At 35.7% G+C, this 13,973-nt stretch overlaps 1 protein-coding gene across 1 annotated transcript; it reads left to right on the forward strand.

The window, feature by feature from the left end:
• Positions 1-7,642: 7,642 nt before the first annotated feature.
• On the forward strand, positions 7,643-13,545 carry HAP2 (hapless 2). The gene is made up of 19 exons (XM_039019792.2): positions 7,643-7,767; positions 8,206-8,418; positions 8,544-8,687; positions 8,826-8,914; positions 9,001-9,040; positions 9,159-9,216; positions 9,294-9,354; positions 9,963-10,041; positions 10,124-10,258; positions 10,425-10,619; positions 10,723-10,803; positions 10,881-10,981; positions 11,229-11,346; positions 11,612-11,644; positions 11,723-11,816; positions 11,911-11,999; positions 12,080-12,195; positions 12,291-12,391; positions 12,509-13,545. The coding sequence occupies exons 2-19, from the start codon at positions 8,242-8,244 to the stop codon at positions 12,799-12,801; spliced, it is 2,004 nt and encodes a 667-aa protein (XP_038875720.1). The 5' UTR covers positions 7,643-7,767; positions 8,206-8,241; the 3' UTR covers positions 12,802-13,545.
• Positions 13,546-13,973: the final 428 nt, after the last annotated feature.

Consider the following 13,973-nt stretch of genomic DNA (forward strand, 5'->3'; position numbering starts at 1 on the left):
ATTATTAGTTTTTGCTAAATTAAATTGGTTTCTTTGTGATTATAGTTTCTTCTAAAAAAAATCTGTTTATCTTTTTCAGCATGAATAGCTCAATAATTCAACTCTTAGCTTCCGAGAAATTAAACGGCGATAATTATTCGGTATGAAAATCAAATATAAACACAATACTGGTAGTTGGCGATCTAAGATTTATCTTAACTGAGGACTGTACTCAAGCTCCAGCCTCAAATGCTAATCGAACTGTTCGGGAAGCATACGATCGATGGGTCAAAGTCAATGAAAAGGCTCGTGTTTACATTCTTGCCAGCATGTCTGATGTTTTGGCAAAGTAACATGAATCCTTAGCTACGGCTAAAGAGATAATAGATTCATTAAGAGAAATGTTTGCGCAACCATCATGGTCCCTTAGACACGAGGCAATTGAACACATTTACACAAAGCGGATGAAAGAGGGGACCTCTGTTAGAGAACATGTCCTAAACATGATGATGTACTTCAATATCGCTGAAGTAAATGGCGGACCCATTGATGAGGCTAACAAGGTTAACTTTATCTTACAATCTCTTTCGAAGAGTTTTATACCTTTCGAGATAAATGCGTCTTTAAATAAGATAGAATTTAACCTCACTACCCTTCTTAACCAGCTCCAACAATTCCAAATTCTTACTTTAGGTAAAGGGAAGGAAGTGAAAGCAAATGTTGCTACCACTAAGAAAAAGTTTTTAAGAGGATCGTCCTCTAAAGCCAAAGCTGGACCTTCTAAAGCTTAAATGAAAAAGGAGGGAAAAGGGCAGGCTCCCAAGATAAAGAAGGGAAAGAATGATACAGATAAAGGAAAATGTTTCCACTGTAACCAAAACGGACATTGGAAGAGAAAATTGTCTGAAGTATCTTGCAGAGAAGAAAGCTGAGAAAACGGCACAAGGTAAATATGATTTACTGGTCGTTGAAACATGTTTAGTGGAATATGATACTTCAACCTGGATATTAGATTCAGAAGCCACTAATCATATTTTTTTCTCATTTCAGGAAACTAGTTCTTGGAAAAAGCTTGAAGAAGGTGAGATAACCCTCAAAGTTGGAACATGAGAGGTTGTCTCAGCTGAAGCAGTGAGAGATCTAAAGTTGTTTTTTGAAGATAGATATCTAGTACTTAAAAATGTTTTGTATGTACCTCTTATGAAAAGGAATTTGATATCTATCGCTTGTATTATAGAACAATTATATACAATATCTTTTAATATAAATGAAGCGTTCATTTTTGTAAAGGTATTCAAATTTGTTCTGCTACACTTGAAGACAACTTATATAAGTTAAGACCAACTAGAGCAAATTTTGTTTTAAATACTGAAATGTTTAGAACATTAGAAACTTAGAATAAAAAGCAAAAGGTTTCTTCCAACGCCTATCTATGGCACCTTAGACTTGGTCACATAAATCTCAATAGGATTGGGAGATTGGTCAAGAGTGAACTTTTAAGTCAGTTAGAAGATAAATCTTTACCTCCATATGAATCTTGTTTTGAAAGAAATATGACCAAGAGATCTTTTACTGGAAAAGGTCTCAGAGCCAAAGTACCCTTAGAGCTCGTACATTCGGACCTTTGTGGACCAATGAATGTCAAGGCTCGAGGTGGGTATGAATATTTCATTAGTTTTATTGATGATTATTCAAGGTATGGTCATGTTTACCTACTTTGTTACAAGTCTGATTCTCTTGAAAAGTTCAAAGAATATAAGGCTGAAGTTGAGAATGAATTAGGTAAAACAATAAAGACACTTCGATCAGATCGAGGTGGAGAGTATATGGACATACGATTCAAAGACTATTTGATAGAAAACGGGATCCAGTCACAACTCTCCGCACCTAGTATGCCTCAGCAGAATGGTGTATCAGAAAGAAGAAACTGAACCTTATTAGATATGGTTCGCTCTATGATGAGCTATGCTCAATTGCCTGATTCTTTTTGGGGATATGCACTTGAATCTGCTGTCCATATTTTGAACAATGTTCCCTCTAAAAGTGTTTCAGAATCACCTTATGAGCTATGGAAAGGGCGTAAAAGTAGTTTACGTCACTTTAGAATTTGAGGTTGCCCAGCACATGTGTTGGTACAAAATCCCAAGAAATTGGAACATTGTTCAAAATTATGCCTATTTGTAGGTTATCCAAAGGAAACAAGGGGTGGTCTATTTTATCATCCTCAAGAGAATAAGGTATTTGTATCGATAAATGCCACATTCTTAGAGGAAGACCACATAAAAAGTCAACAACCTCGCAGTAAACTAGTATTGAATGAGATTTCCAAAGACGCTACAGATAGAGCTAGTTCATCTACTAAAGTAGTAGATAAAACTAGTACATCAGGTAAGTCACATGCTTCTCAAGAGTTGAGAATGCCTCGACGTAGTGGGAAGGTTGTTCAGCAGCATGACCGTTACTTGGGTTTAACAGAAACACAAGTCGTCATACCTGATGACGACATAGAGGATCCATCGACCTATAAACAGGCGATGAAAGATGTGGACCGTGATTAGTGGGTCAAAGCCATGGACCTCGAAATGAAGTCTATGTACTTCAATTCTGTCTGGAAACTTGTAGATCAACCAAATGATGTAAAACCAATTGATTGTAAGTGGATCTATAAGAGAAAATGAGACCAAGCCGGTAAATTACAGACTTTTAAGGCTCGACTTGTGGCAAAGGATTATACTCAGAGAGAGGGAGTGGACTATGAAGAAACTTTCTCTCCCGTTGCCATGCTTAATTCGATTAGAATACTTTTATCCATTGCCACCTTTTATGACTATGAAATTTGGCAGATGGATGTCAAGATAGCCTTTCTAAATGGCAATCTTGAAGAGAGTATCTATATGGCTCAACCAGAGGGGTTTATTGCACAGGGTCAAGAACAAAAGGTTTGTAAGCTTCAAAAATCCATTTATGGGTTGAAACAAGCTTCTAGATCTTGGAATATAAGATTTGATACTGCAATCAAATCTTATGGCTTTGAACAGAATGTTGACGAGCCTTGTGTTTACAAGAAGATCGTCAATTCTACTATAGCGTTCTTAGTTTTATATGTCGATGTTATTCTACTCATTGGGAAGAATGTAGGATATCTTACTAATGTCAAACAATGGCTAGATACACAATTCCAAATGAAAGATTTATGAAATGCGTAGTATATTCTTGGGATCCAAATTTTTCGGAATCGCAAGAATAGGACACTAACCATGTCTCAAGCATCTTATATAGACAAAATGTTGTCTAGATATAAAATGCAGAATTCCAAAAAGGGTCTGTTGCCTTTCAGACATGGAATTCATCTGTCAAAAGGACAATATCCTAAGACACCTCAAGAAGTTGAGGATATGAGAAATATTCCCTATGCCTCCGCAGTTGGAAGCCTAATGTATGCAATGTTATGTACTAGACCTGACATATGCTACTCAGTAGGGATCGTCAGTAGATACCAGTCTAATCCTGGACGTGATCATTTGACTGTCGTTAAGAACATTTTAAAGTATCTTAGAAGAACTAGGGACTACATGCTCGTATATAGTGCTAAGGATTTGATCCTTACTGGATACACTGACTCTGATTTCCAAACTGATAAAGATGCTAGAAAGTCTACATCTGGATCAGTGTTCACTCTTAACGGAGGAGAAGACCTGTATAGCTGACTCCATAATGGAAGCTGAATACGTAGCTATTTGCAAAGCAGCAAAAGAAGCAGTATGGCTGAGGAAATTCTTGATAGATTTGGAAGTTGTTCCAAATATGCATCTACCCATCACCTTGTATTGTCACAACAGTGGTGCAGTTGCAAATTTAAAAGAACCTCGAAGCCATAAATGGGGAAAGCACATCAAACGAAAGTACCACCTTATCTGGAAAATCGTACACCGTGGTGACATTGTAGTGACTTAGATACCTTCTGAGTAAAACATTGCTGATCCTTTTACAAAAACCCTCACGGCTAAAATTTTTGAGGGTCACCTACAGAGTTTAGGTCTACGGTGTTTCTAAACTAGGACAAGTGGGAGATTATGTTGGGCATGAATGCCCTAATTTATTGTATTCATATGTTTATTGTACTCATATGTAATATTAATTTCTCACAATTAAATTCAGCATCGTTTGATCCTACTAGGAATTTTAGTCCAAGTGGGAGTTTGTTGGATTTTATGTCCTAAAACTCATAGTTTGTAATATATATTCTTGTTCAATAAAGCTGTTATTGAAAATCTTTAGTAAATTTAAATTTTATATTCATGAATCCAATAAACTAAGGTTCCGAGGCTATTAAGTTTAAGTTTGAACTTTATGTAATGACATAAATATGGATCAAGTTCAAATATATATAGCCAAAATGGTCTATAGTATATGAATAAGATTGGGTGCCTTATTCTGGGGACACTATTGATGCGACCCATTTTGTAATTAGTACAAATGATGTGATTCTAAACCGTTCATGTGGAGACATGAAAATGGGGGCATCCTATGTAAAGAGTTTACATAAGACTGAACCATGAAATAGTCAATTTTACGTTCTAAGTGTCGTTTAATGTATAAAACTGACTATTTCGTAAATTGATGACCTAGGTAACTTAATCTTAATTCTGAGCTAACTATGAACTCCTGTTCACTCGGAATTATCCTTAGATCTACATAGGTGAGAGCAGCTCATTATCGCTGGCCCAATAAGCCTCCCATTTCAGGGGTAAGATCAGGTGGATAGCTGGGAACATAGGGTGCAAGACGAAATTCACTCTTACCCGTTATAGGGATAGTAGATAGGTTGTTCCCTTTAGTACTGAATCCAGGTCTTGAACAAGGGGTCCCACCCTCTCATTGGCCCGAGAGGGGTTCGGTTTATAGGTTAGACCTTAAATCAATTGTTCATTAGAGGATCAATGGAACTTAAGGAATAAGATGCAGTCTCGGGGGTAAAATGGTTTTTATGACCCAGCTGAGATTATGAACAACCTGTGAAGGATTAGCTTACTAATCATGGTTATATCATATAGACACAAATATATCTATACTGAGAGAAGTGCAACTATGAGACTATAGTGGAATGACCCATGAGTTAACGAATGTTGATTAACTTCATCTAAAGAGTTTAGCCAGCTAATCTCGGATCGTTGGAGCCCATGATCTATAGGTCCATTAGGTTCCCCTACTAGTTCATATGGAATAAACTTAGAACAGTATGATAGAATAATTCGAATTGTTCGAATTAGGTGAAGAGAGAGAAACCGACAGGTATATGTGATATAGTGGTTGGTTTTTTTAGTTTAGAGATGCGGCTTTAATATTTAAATGTGATTTAAATATCAAGAATATGAATATGTTCATATTCGGAAGCTCCGAAATAATGGAAATGATCAAAGATGTAAAAAGTCAAAGAGTTGACTTTTGACTTTGAAAAGTCAAACTTTGGCTTACCTTATATTCAAATGTGATTTGAATTTCGAGAAAATGAATGCAGATTCATGCTCGAGAGGTCAAAATTAGTCAACACAGAAAAAATCATAAAAAGTCAAAATGTTGACTTTTTGATCAAAGTTTGATTTTGACCAAATGACTATTTTGCTCTTTGACTAAAGTTAGTGAGAAAATCCAAAATTTTGTTGGATAATTCCACTAACAAAATAGTGGGCTAGGTGTTGGCTCATAGTGTAGACATTAATCCCAATTAGATAGTGGATTCTAGGTGTTGGGATTTTATGAAGTTATTTCATGTAATTTTGCATGACCCCTTTCTATAAATATGGGCTTGTGATTTTGGATTAAAAACTTTTGGATATTTTGCAAAAATTGGTTTTTAAAATTTTTCTGAAAACCTAAACCCAACCCAAAAATTCACTCTACTATTTCCATCTCTTTTTCTCTCTCTCGGGTTCTTCATCTATCGGGTCCCACAACCCGGTTTTGAGTTCAGAGAATAGTAGGTCAGCTCTAGTGATTGTTCGGTTCGTGTTCGAGCGACGATAGAGGAGTTTCGGGAGCTTCAAAGGTATTATTTCAAAATAACTCTAATCAATTCATTTAGGGTTGCATGTTTAATTTGGGCAATTAGAGTAAAATCGAATCTTATTTCCGCTGCGCATGCCGACTTTTCCATTAGAATGATCATGTGTCAACTCTGAAAACAAACATGAGTGTTCTCCTTGAAGTTTTTTGATTTCGAACATCCCATGAGTTTTGTGCCGACATGCTTGTAGCCTCCAAGCACTTTCGTAGTGTTTTGTCACACAATATTTTTTTACAGCAAGGTGTAAATCTTCTTTAGTATTAAACAACATTCCCTTTTGTATTAAACTACAGTTATCTACTCCTACGTTCCTTTCTTCCAAAGTAGACCCTAGTTCACACGTTGAATTTGTCATTTCCCAATCTATTTTGGTGAACATTTCCGACGGTAACAACTCAAGATCATGTTCACCATTACGGTCGTTCCAAATAATTCATCCACTTCAATGTCGATGTCACTATCTCCATCATTTATAGGTTCAAGAATTACTAAATCTTCAGAACGCATCGACATATTTATTATGTTTTTTTCAACGGTTATAGTTGACAAAAAATATGTTAATATGTCAACCCAACAAACTCTAATTTCTAAGTTTTCTAAGTTTTCTAAGTTTAAATCAATCATACATAAACTAAATCATACATAAACTATACATATAAGATTTCTAAGTTTAAATCAATCCAAACAAATAAAAAAAAATGTAAGATCAGTCCAAAAACATACATAAACTAAATCATACATAAACTATACATAAACTAAATAATACATAAACTATACATAAATTAAATCATACACAAACTATATATAAACTAAATCAAACACAAAACTATACAACATAAACTACACATAAACTATATAATACACTATACATAAACTATACATATATAAACTATGCATACATAAACTATATACTAAATCATATATAAACTATACATAAACTAAGTTTAAAATAAACTCAACCAAAAAACATGCAAAAACATACATATAAATACAGATCAGCCCAACTACAGAAAGAAATATACCAAGCAAAAATTGGTAGCCAAAAAGGTATGAAAATCGAGTAACACGACCGCTACAATGGAGGATTTGGTGAGGATCAAATGGAGGACTGAAAATCGAGGAAAATAAAAAAATTTAGAAGATTTCGGTGAAATAGAGGTCTCAATGAGGAAAATCAACGAGATTTTTGTAAGTAGAAGGGAGGAATCGATGGTCTTGGTGAGGGAAATCGATTATAAGCAGCGGTGAGGAAGAAGAATGGGCGTTTCGGTGAGGAAGAAGAAGGGTTCGAGCGGAGGTTTTAAGGCGTGGAAGTCGTGTACCCAGTACACGACTTAGGGGAATCGTGTACCATTCAAACCTGCATGACTGTTACGCCAGACTAGGCGTGCCAGGTGGCCAGGTACTCGTGTACCCGATACACGATTTAGATCTTATTGTGTACCGGTACACTATTAAGGTGCACGATTTAAACACCTATTTTTGGGAATACTTTCTCCAACCCTATTTTTGTCATTATTTATTTAAAAAACATTATTTTAAAAAAAAAATCGTTTTTTTTCTGATTTCAAATAACTGATTTCGATTTCTTTGATTTTCTTCAAAATCCCGAAGTTCGAAACAGGGGTAAAAGTCCCGCCAAACCGCCATTCATCACCTTCTTCTTCGTTTTTCTTTTCCGGTCAGCCGCCCAGTGCCGCCGTGTCTCCGGCCGCCGCCGCTATGTAGCTATTTTTGTTTTGTTTCTCTCTATCTCTCTGTCTATTATACTTGAATCGGATAGTTAGAAAAATTTTCTGTTCTCCCTCCATTTCTTGCTTGCTTTTCCCCCCTTTCCTTTCACTGGATAAGCTTTTAGTCACCCTTTGTGATTTCTCGCTCAGTTTTACAATTCTGAGATTGAATCAACCGAATGTATAGAGGGAATATTTCTGTTCTTCTATAATAGATTGGGTGTTTTGCCATTTGAAAGATTAGTATGAAATGAATATTTCTCTAACCATTCAATAAGGAAATCAATATCTTACAATGGTCAAACTATGTGTTATAATCAACAATTTATAGTTGAAAAATGACAAGAATACCATGAGGACTCAGGGGATCAAACTATTGTTGGAAGTTATAAAACTGCCACGAACCGACCCTTCTTCTTATTCTTTCAGAATTCAAACACAGGAGTCTCACATTCATGCCAATTGATGGGTTACCGCAATCTTCTTGCGTTTTTCCTTCTGAGTTTTCTAGCAACCCAACACATTGCCGGAATTCAAATCCTCTCCAAGTCAAAACTTGAGAAATGCGAGAGGAATTCTGGCTCTGATAGCCTCAACTGCACCAAGAAAATTGTCCTAAACATGGTCGTTCCTAGCGGTTCTGTAAGATCCTTATATTTAACTCTCTTAATCTCTTTTAGTATCTTTCACATTGTTGGATGATTTTCTTTTCTAGCGCCCATTTTGGGTTTCTTTAGTTGTTTTCATAGAAGAATTTTATGTTGCAGAGTGAGGGCGAGGCCTCCATTATAGCAGAAATAGTAGAGGTGGAAGAAAACTCCACAAACAAGATGCAAACTCTGAGAACACCCCCAGTTTTGACTGTCAGCAAATCGGCCGCTTATGTTTTGTATGAGCTAACATACATTCGTGTAATTCCCACTCGTGATTTTGTTTCCTTGTATCTAATTTGTGTGTGGTATTGTGGTGAAGTTCTAACTATTCATCTGGATGTTCCATGTTTATGAAGCTTGATATATGTCTTATGTGTTTAAACGCAATATGCTCAGGATGTTCCATATAAACCTGAAGAATTTTATGTTAGTACTCGAAAATGCGAGCCAGATGCTAGCGCGAGTGTGGTACACATATGTGAGAGGTAAGGTAAGCCATCTTTTTAACTTCTTTTCCACAAAACCCCAAAGGTATTTGATTGACGGTAATTTGTTTGATGTTTTCTTGTAGGTTAAGAGATAAAAGTGGACATATAATTCAGAGTACTGAGGTGACAATTTGAGAAAAGCTTCTACTGTCTCGATTTCTTTTGGTTATATTGACTCCTTTACATTCATTTTGACCTTGTTATTGATTCATTCTTCTTTGTTTCCTGTAAATCTGTTTAGCCCATATGTTGTCCTTGTGGGGCAAAGCGTCGAATGCCAACGTCGTGCGGAAACTTTTGTAAGTTTGCTTCCCATTTCTCCAGTTGCGAGTTCCTTCAAACACTGATTTGTGATCCTAACTCTTTTATGTATAAGTTGACAAGATGATTAAGGGAAAGAAAAACACTGCACATTGTCTACGTTTTCCCGGTGACTGGTATGGCGTATGTTTCAACTCTTTTTTTTATCTTTTCCTTTCAATGTCAATATAGTAGTACTAAAACTAACCCTCTAGAGTATAATAATCATTTAAGTGTTAGATTCTTTTTTTTCTTAATTTTGTAGCACCCCTTCTAAGAACATAATTTATCATGGGGTCTTGATACTTAAACAGTTATACTTTACCACCTAGAGCTTAAGCCATCGGGTGGAAGAGCTTAACCATCACTATATTTATTTATTTTTGTTGAGTTTCACAACACTCAAACCTTTTAGTCAAGAGTGTAATCCCTCCAGTTAAGTCATGTTTAGGTTGACAGCGCTTAACTGATACTAAATTGACAAATGGTACATTTTTTTAATTTTTAGATCTTAATAATTGACCATACTAAGTGAAACTTGTTATTCCAAAAAAAAAAAAAAAAAAAAAAAAGACCTTTTGGTGTTGCATGGCATTAATAAATTCATGTGTTTCTTTAATATCTGTTGATATATATGTCTGGGTATCATATACATTTATGTATAGATGTTTGGATGAATTTGAAGTTGAAACTCAGCTTAGAAACTACTAGCAAAATTCTAATTTACAATTTCTGTCTCACTTAGGTTTCATGTTTTTAGTATTGGACAATGGTCATTGGGATTCAGCATTCAGATTCATGTGAAGTCAGGATCTAAAGTTTCAGTACGTTTTTCTTGATACTCTACGGTCTCGTTCTCCAGTTTTGATCAAAATTTAGTGATTGTCATTTAATTTGTTTTCATAGGAAGTGTCTTTAGGTCCAGAAAATAGAACAATGGTATCAAATGATAATTTCTTACGGGTTAATCTTATTGGAGACCTTGTTGGATACACAAACATACCATCACTCGAGGACTTTTACCTTGTTATTCCCCGGCAGGTATATGCTTTTTCCACAATAAAAGTATCTGACGAAACATTTCATAATCGAAGATTTTTAGACATTAATGTAGATCGAACAGACTACCTTGATAAAATTTTGCTTGAGTTACTTTGGTTGTTCTTATCTTCTGTTGCTAACCTCAAATTTTCAATTGTGATGGAAGAGTGGTCCTGGTGAACCACAGAATTTGGGTAACAATTTTTCTATGTGGATGCTACTAGAAAGAGTTAGATTTACTTTAGATGGTCTTGAATGCAACAAAATTGGTGTTGGCTATGAGACTTTTAATAGCCAGCCTGATTTCTGCAAGTCACCATTTCGGAGTTGTTTACACGACCAATTATGGAATTACAGGGAGGTAAGCATTTACAATCAAGGAGTATAAATAACATTGATACCTTTCATTATCTTTACCAACATTGATTTCTTTGATGTGATCTGCGTTTTATCAATTTTGACAGGCCGATCTGAGTCGAATCGGTAGGAATCAGTTGCCATTGTATGGAGTGGAAGGACGGTTTGAGAGGATCAATCAGCATCCAGTTAAGTATTGGAGGATATGGAATTCTTCATTCATGAGTATTCATATTACTAAACGTTTTGTGGTCGGTGGGTGCAGAATGCAGGGACACATTCATTCTCCATAGGAGTCACTGAAGTTCTCAATACAAATCTTGTAATAGAACTACGTGCTGATGATGTTGAGTATGTTTACCAAAGGTTAGTTGAACGTATATTAACTTTATATAACTAGTGTCTAATGTATCCATTATGTTAACAAGTGTCTAATACATGTCCAACAAGAGTCGGAGTGTCTAAGTGTCCGACACAGATATGTTAGCCAAACTAAAATGTCCGTGCTTCTTAGCTAAATATTTATTTTGAAGATATGTAAAGCAATTAAGTTATTTTAGCAATCATATATGTTCTTGATTCTTCAATAGGCTATGCATATTTCTTATTGTAGGAGTCCTGGGAAAATTATGAGCATCAACATCCCAACTTTTGAAGCCCTCACACAATTTGGAGTTGCTACAGTTATAACTAAGAATACTGGAGAAGTGGAAGCATCTTATAGCTTAACGGTATTTACTAAGCTTTTATTACCATGAAAGATATGGCTGGAATACTTGATGAAGCTTAAGATGACCATCAAGGGCTAGACCTTAAACATTTAATCAGTGGATGAGTGTTGACACAATCTGTATTCATTTCTAATATTCAATTCGAAGTTGGTGCTTTGCTCATCTTCCTCTATGATATGCACAAACATATCAGAGCAGGCTCTTAAGGAGCAGCAATAAATGTACTCATAGAATTGTTTCTTTTTTTTATTCTTCTTTCTTGCAGTTTACTTGTTCAAAAGAAGTCAGTCTCATGGAGGTACTCTCTTTCGCCCAGATGTTTTGATAGAATTTTGTAAATGTGAAGAGTTGTTGATGAAAATTTAGATGATTCCAGGAACAATATTTCATCATGAAGCCAAAGGAAGTTGCTAGCCTTTCGTTTAAACTCTACCCAACTACTGATCAAGCAGCAAAATATGTCTGTGCTGGTTAGATAAGTAGTTATTTGTGCTTCTTTCCTCATTAAATTTGGTTTAGTTTCAAGATTCTTTAGGGCAAAACTGCTCCTTGTTGATAGTGTAGCCATACTTAAGGATGCTGATTTTAGTGAAGTTGATAGAGCCGAATGCCAATTTGCTACTACTGCTACTGTCCTTGACAATGGATCACAGGTTCCTTATATAGTTTTAGAATCATGGTGAATCAAATATCCTTCTTCCCATCATTGAGTTTGGCAATTCGTTTTTAACAGATTACCCCTTTTCAACTCCCCAAGAAAAAGGAAAATGGTTTCATCGATTCAATCAAGCTCATCTGGAAGAAGTTATGGGAAAGCATCGTCAACTTTGTCACCGGGAAATCTTGCAGGTAAGTGCTATCATACTCTAGGTCACAAAACCAATTACTTTCGATTGATAAATTGTCCTCTATTTTCCAATGACATATTTGGCTGTTTTGAACAGAAAAGAATGCTCTGGATTTTTTGATTTCAGCTGTCACATACAGTATATATGTTTGAGTTGGCTGGTGTTGTTTGGCCTCTTTTTGACCACTTTCCCTGCAGGTAACTACCAAGCATTTGAAAAATCATTTCAAACAGGCGGTCCTAAAATTACAAATAAGCATCATCTATACAAGTCTCGTCTTGTCGTATTTAATTATTTGTTTCAATTACTTGCAGTACTTGTGATACTATGGGTTTTACATCAGAAGGGCTTATTTGACCCTCTGTTTGACTGGTGGGAGGATATATTTTGTCACAAAAATGAGCCCACAAGGTCCACATGGAAGCATAGAGGTGAAAGAAAACATTCCTACAGGCATGGTAGCAGGCATCACCAAAATCATGGAAGTGGGTACAAGAGGAGAAGCCATGAATTACACAAAAAGCACAAGCATTCTGATAAAGACACTGATTACTTTCTTCACCATGTGCATAGGAAAAAAGGTAAAAGAGGACATAATAGAGTGTAGAATGTTTGATACAGAACAATACTTGTCTTAACATAATTAATAGAAGTTCATACTTAAACTGTTCAATACAATACTATGTTGATTTTATTATTATATGTAGAATAAGGAATTGAGATTGATAGTGGTAAAAAATTTGAAGTTCCAGTTCACATCATTTGCTATAAACTGGTACATTCTATCAGTTCCATGGTTGGCATAAAAGAACACATGCTCCTCTGGATTTTCACATCACTCATTCTTTTATGCCTCTCATCCCTCCACAGCTATCCCTTCCTTTGAATGCCCCAATTCCACAGCATCCACTCTTCACTTCTTTTATAGCTTTTTCAATAAATTTTCGGTTATTAGGAGCAACCACATACGACATGAGTAACTTCATGATGAAATCTTTAAAACCATAGTAATCTAAAATTGAAATGGAACTAAAAAAGTATAATTTAATGAAAAATTATTCAATGAGACCAATTCTATAACCGTTGGATATAGTTTCGAAAATTTGCATGTCCTTGATAACCACAAATGTAAATTCGAGGTACTTTTACAGTGTACCTCTCATACCTCCAATGGTCCAAAACTGTTCATCACATTACAGTAGTCTCACCGGATAATTTCTCTAATTCAACCCACGTACCATATTTTGTTGGATGGTGGATTATGTCATTGATAGCAGTGTGGAGATCAGTATGAGAATATATGAATCCTTTAAGCTTTTCTGCAAGCTTTTGGAGAGCTTTAGGAAGTTTTTCATTGGGCAAAGCAATAAATTGTTTGAATTGTTCCAACCAAGCTGGAGCTCTAGCATGAGATATAATAACTTCGTGTACAACCGACAAAGATCAATAGGATGTTGAAATTAGGGTGTTAGTCCTAAGGGCAGTTTTGTCTTTTCACTATACCCTAAGGTTCCCCTTTTATCCATTTAATCATGTAGTCTCTGTGTATTAGCAGAGAAGTACGTCCTTTCATCTGCTAAGTCATCATTTCCTTGGAAGCCTAAACGATGGGACTACTCTTTTTGCAAAAAGAATTTTATCTTTTGTGCTTTATTCGGATGGGCACAAGGTTAAGATAACGCAATGTCTCAATCAACGCAAATGCATATTTGCAGAGGACGGGCAACAACGCATGTATCAGTGCAACACACTCCTCGGCTCAACGCATTTCTGGAGGAC

This window comes from Benincasa hispida, chromosome 12, assembly GCF_027475165.1.
Source record: "Benincasa hispida cultivar pf3 chromosome 12, pf3_genome.v1.1, whole genome shotgun sequence".
Lineage (NCBI taxonomy): Eukaryota > Viridiplantae > Streptophyta > Magnoliopsida > Cucurbitales > Cucurbitaceae > Benincasa > Benincasa hispida.

Coding starts and splice junctions, on each gene's coding strand:
- HAP2 (XM_039019792.2), top strand. CDS start 8,242: ATGGGTTACCGCAATCTTCTTGCGTTTTTCCTTCTGAGTTTTCTAGCA. Junction 9,041..9,158: donor ATATAATTCAGAGTACTGAG/GTGACAATTTGA, acceptor AAATCTGTTTAG/CCCATATGTTGTCCTTGTGG. Junction 12,196..12,290: donor GTCACCGGGAAATCTTGCAG/GTAAGTGCTATC, acceptor TGTTTTGAACAG/AAAAGAATGCTCTGGATTTT.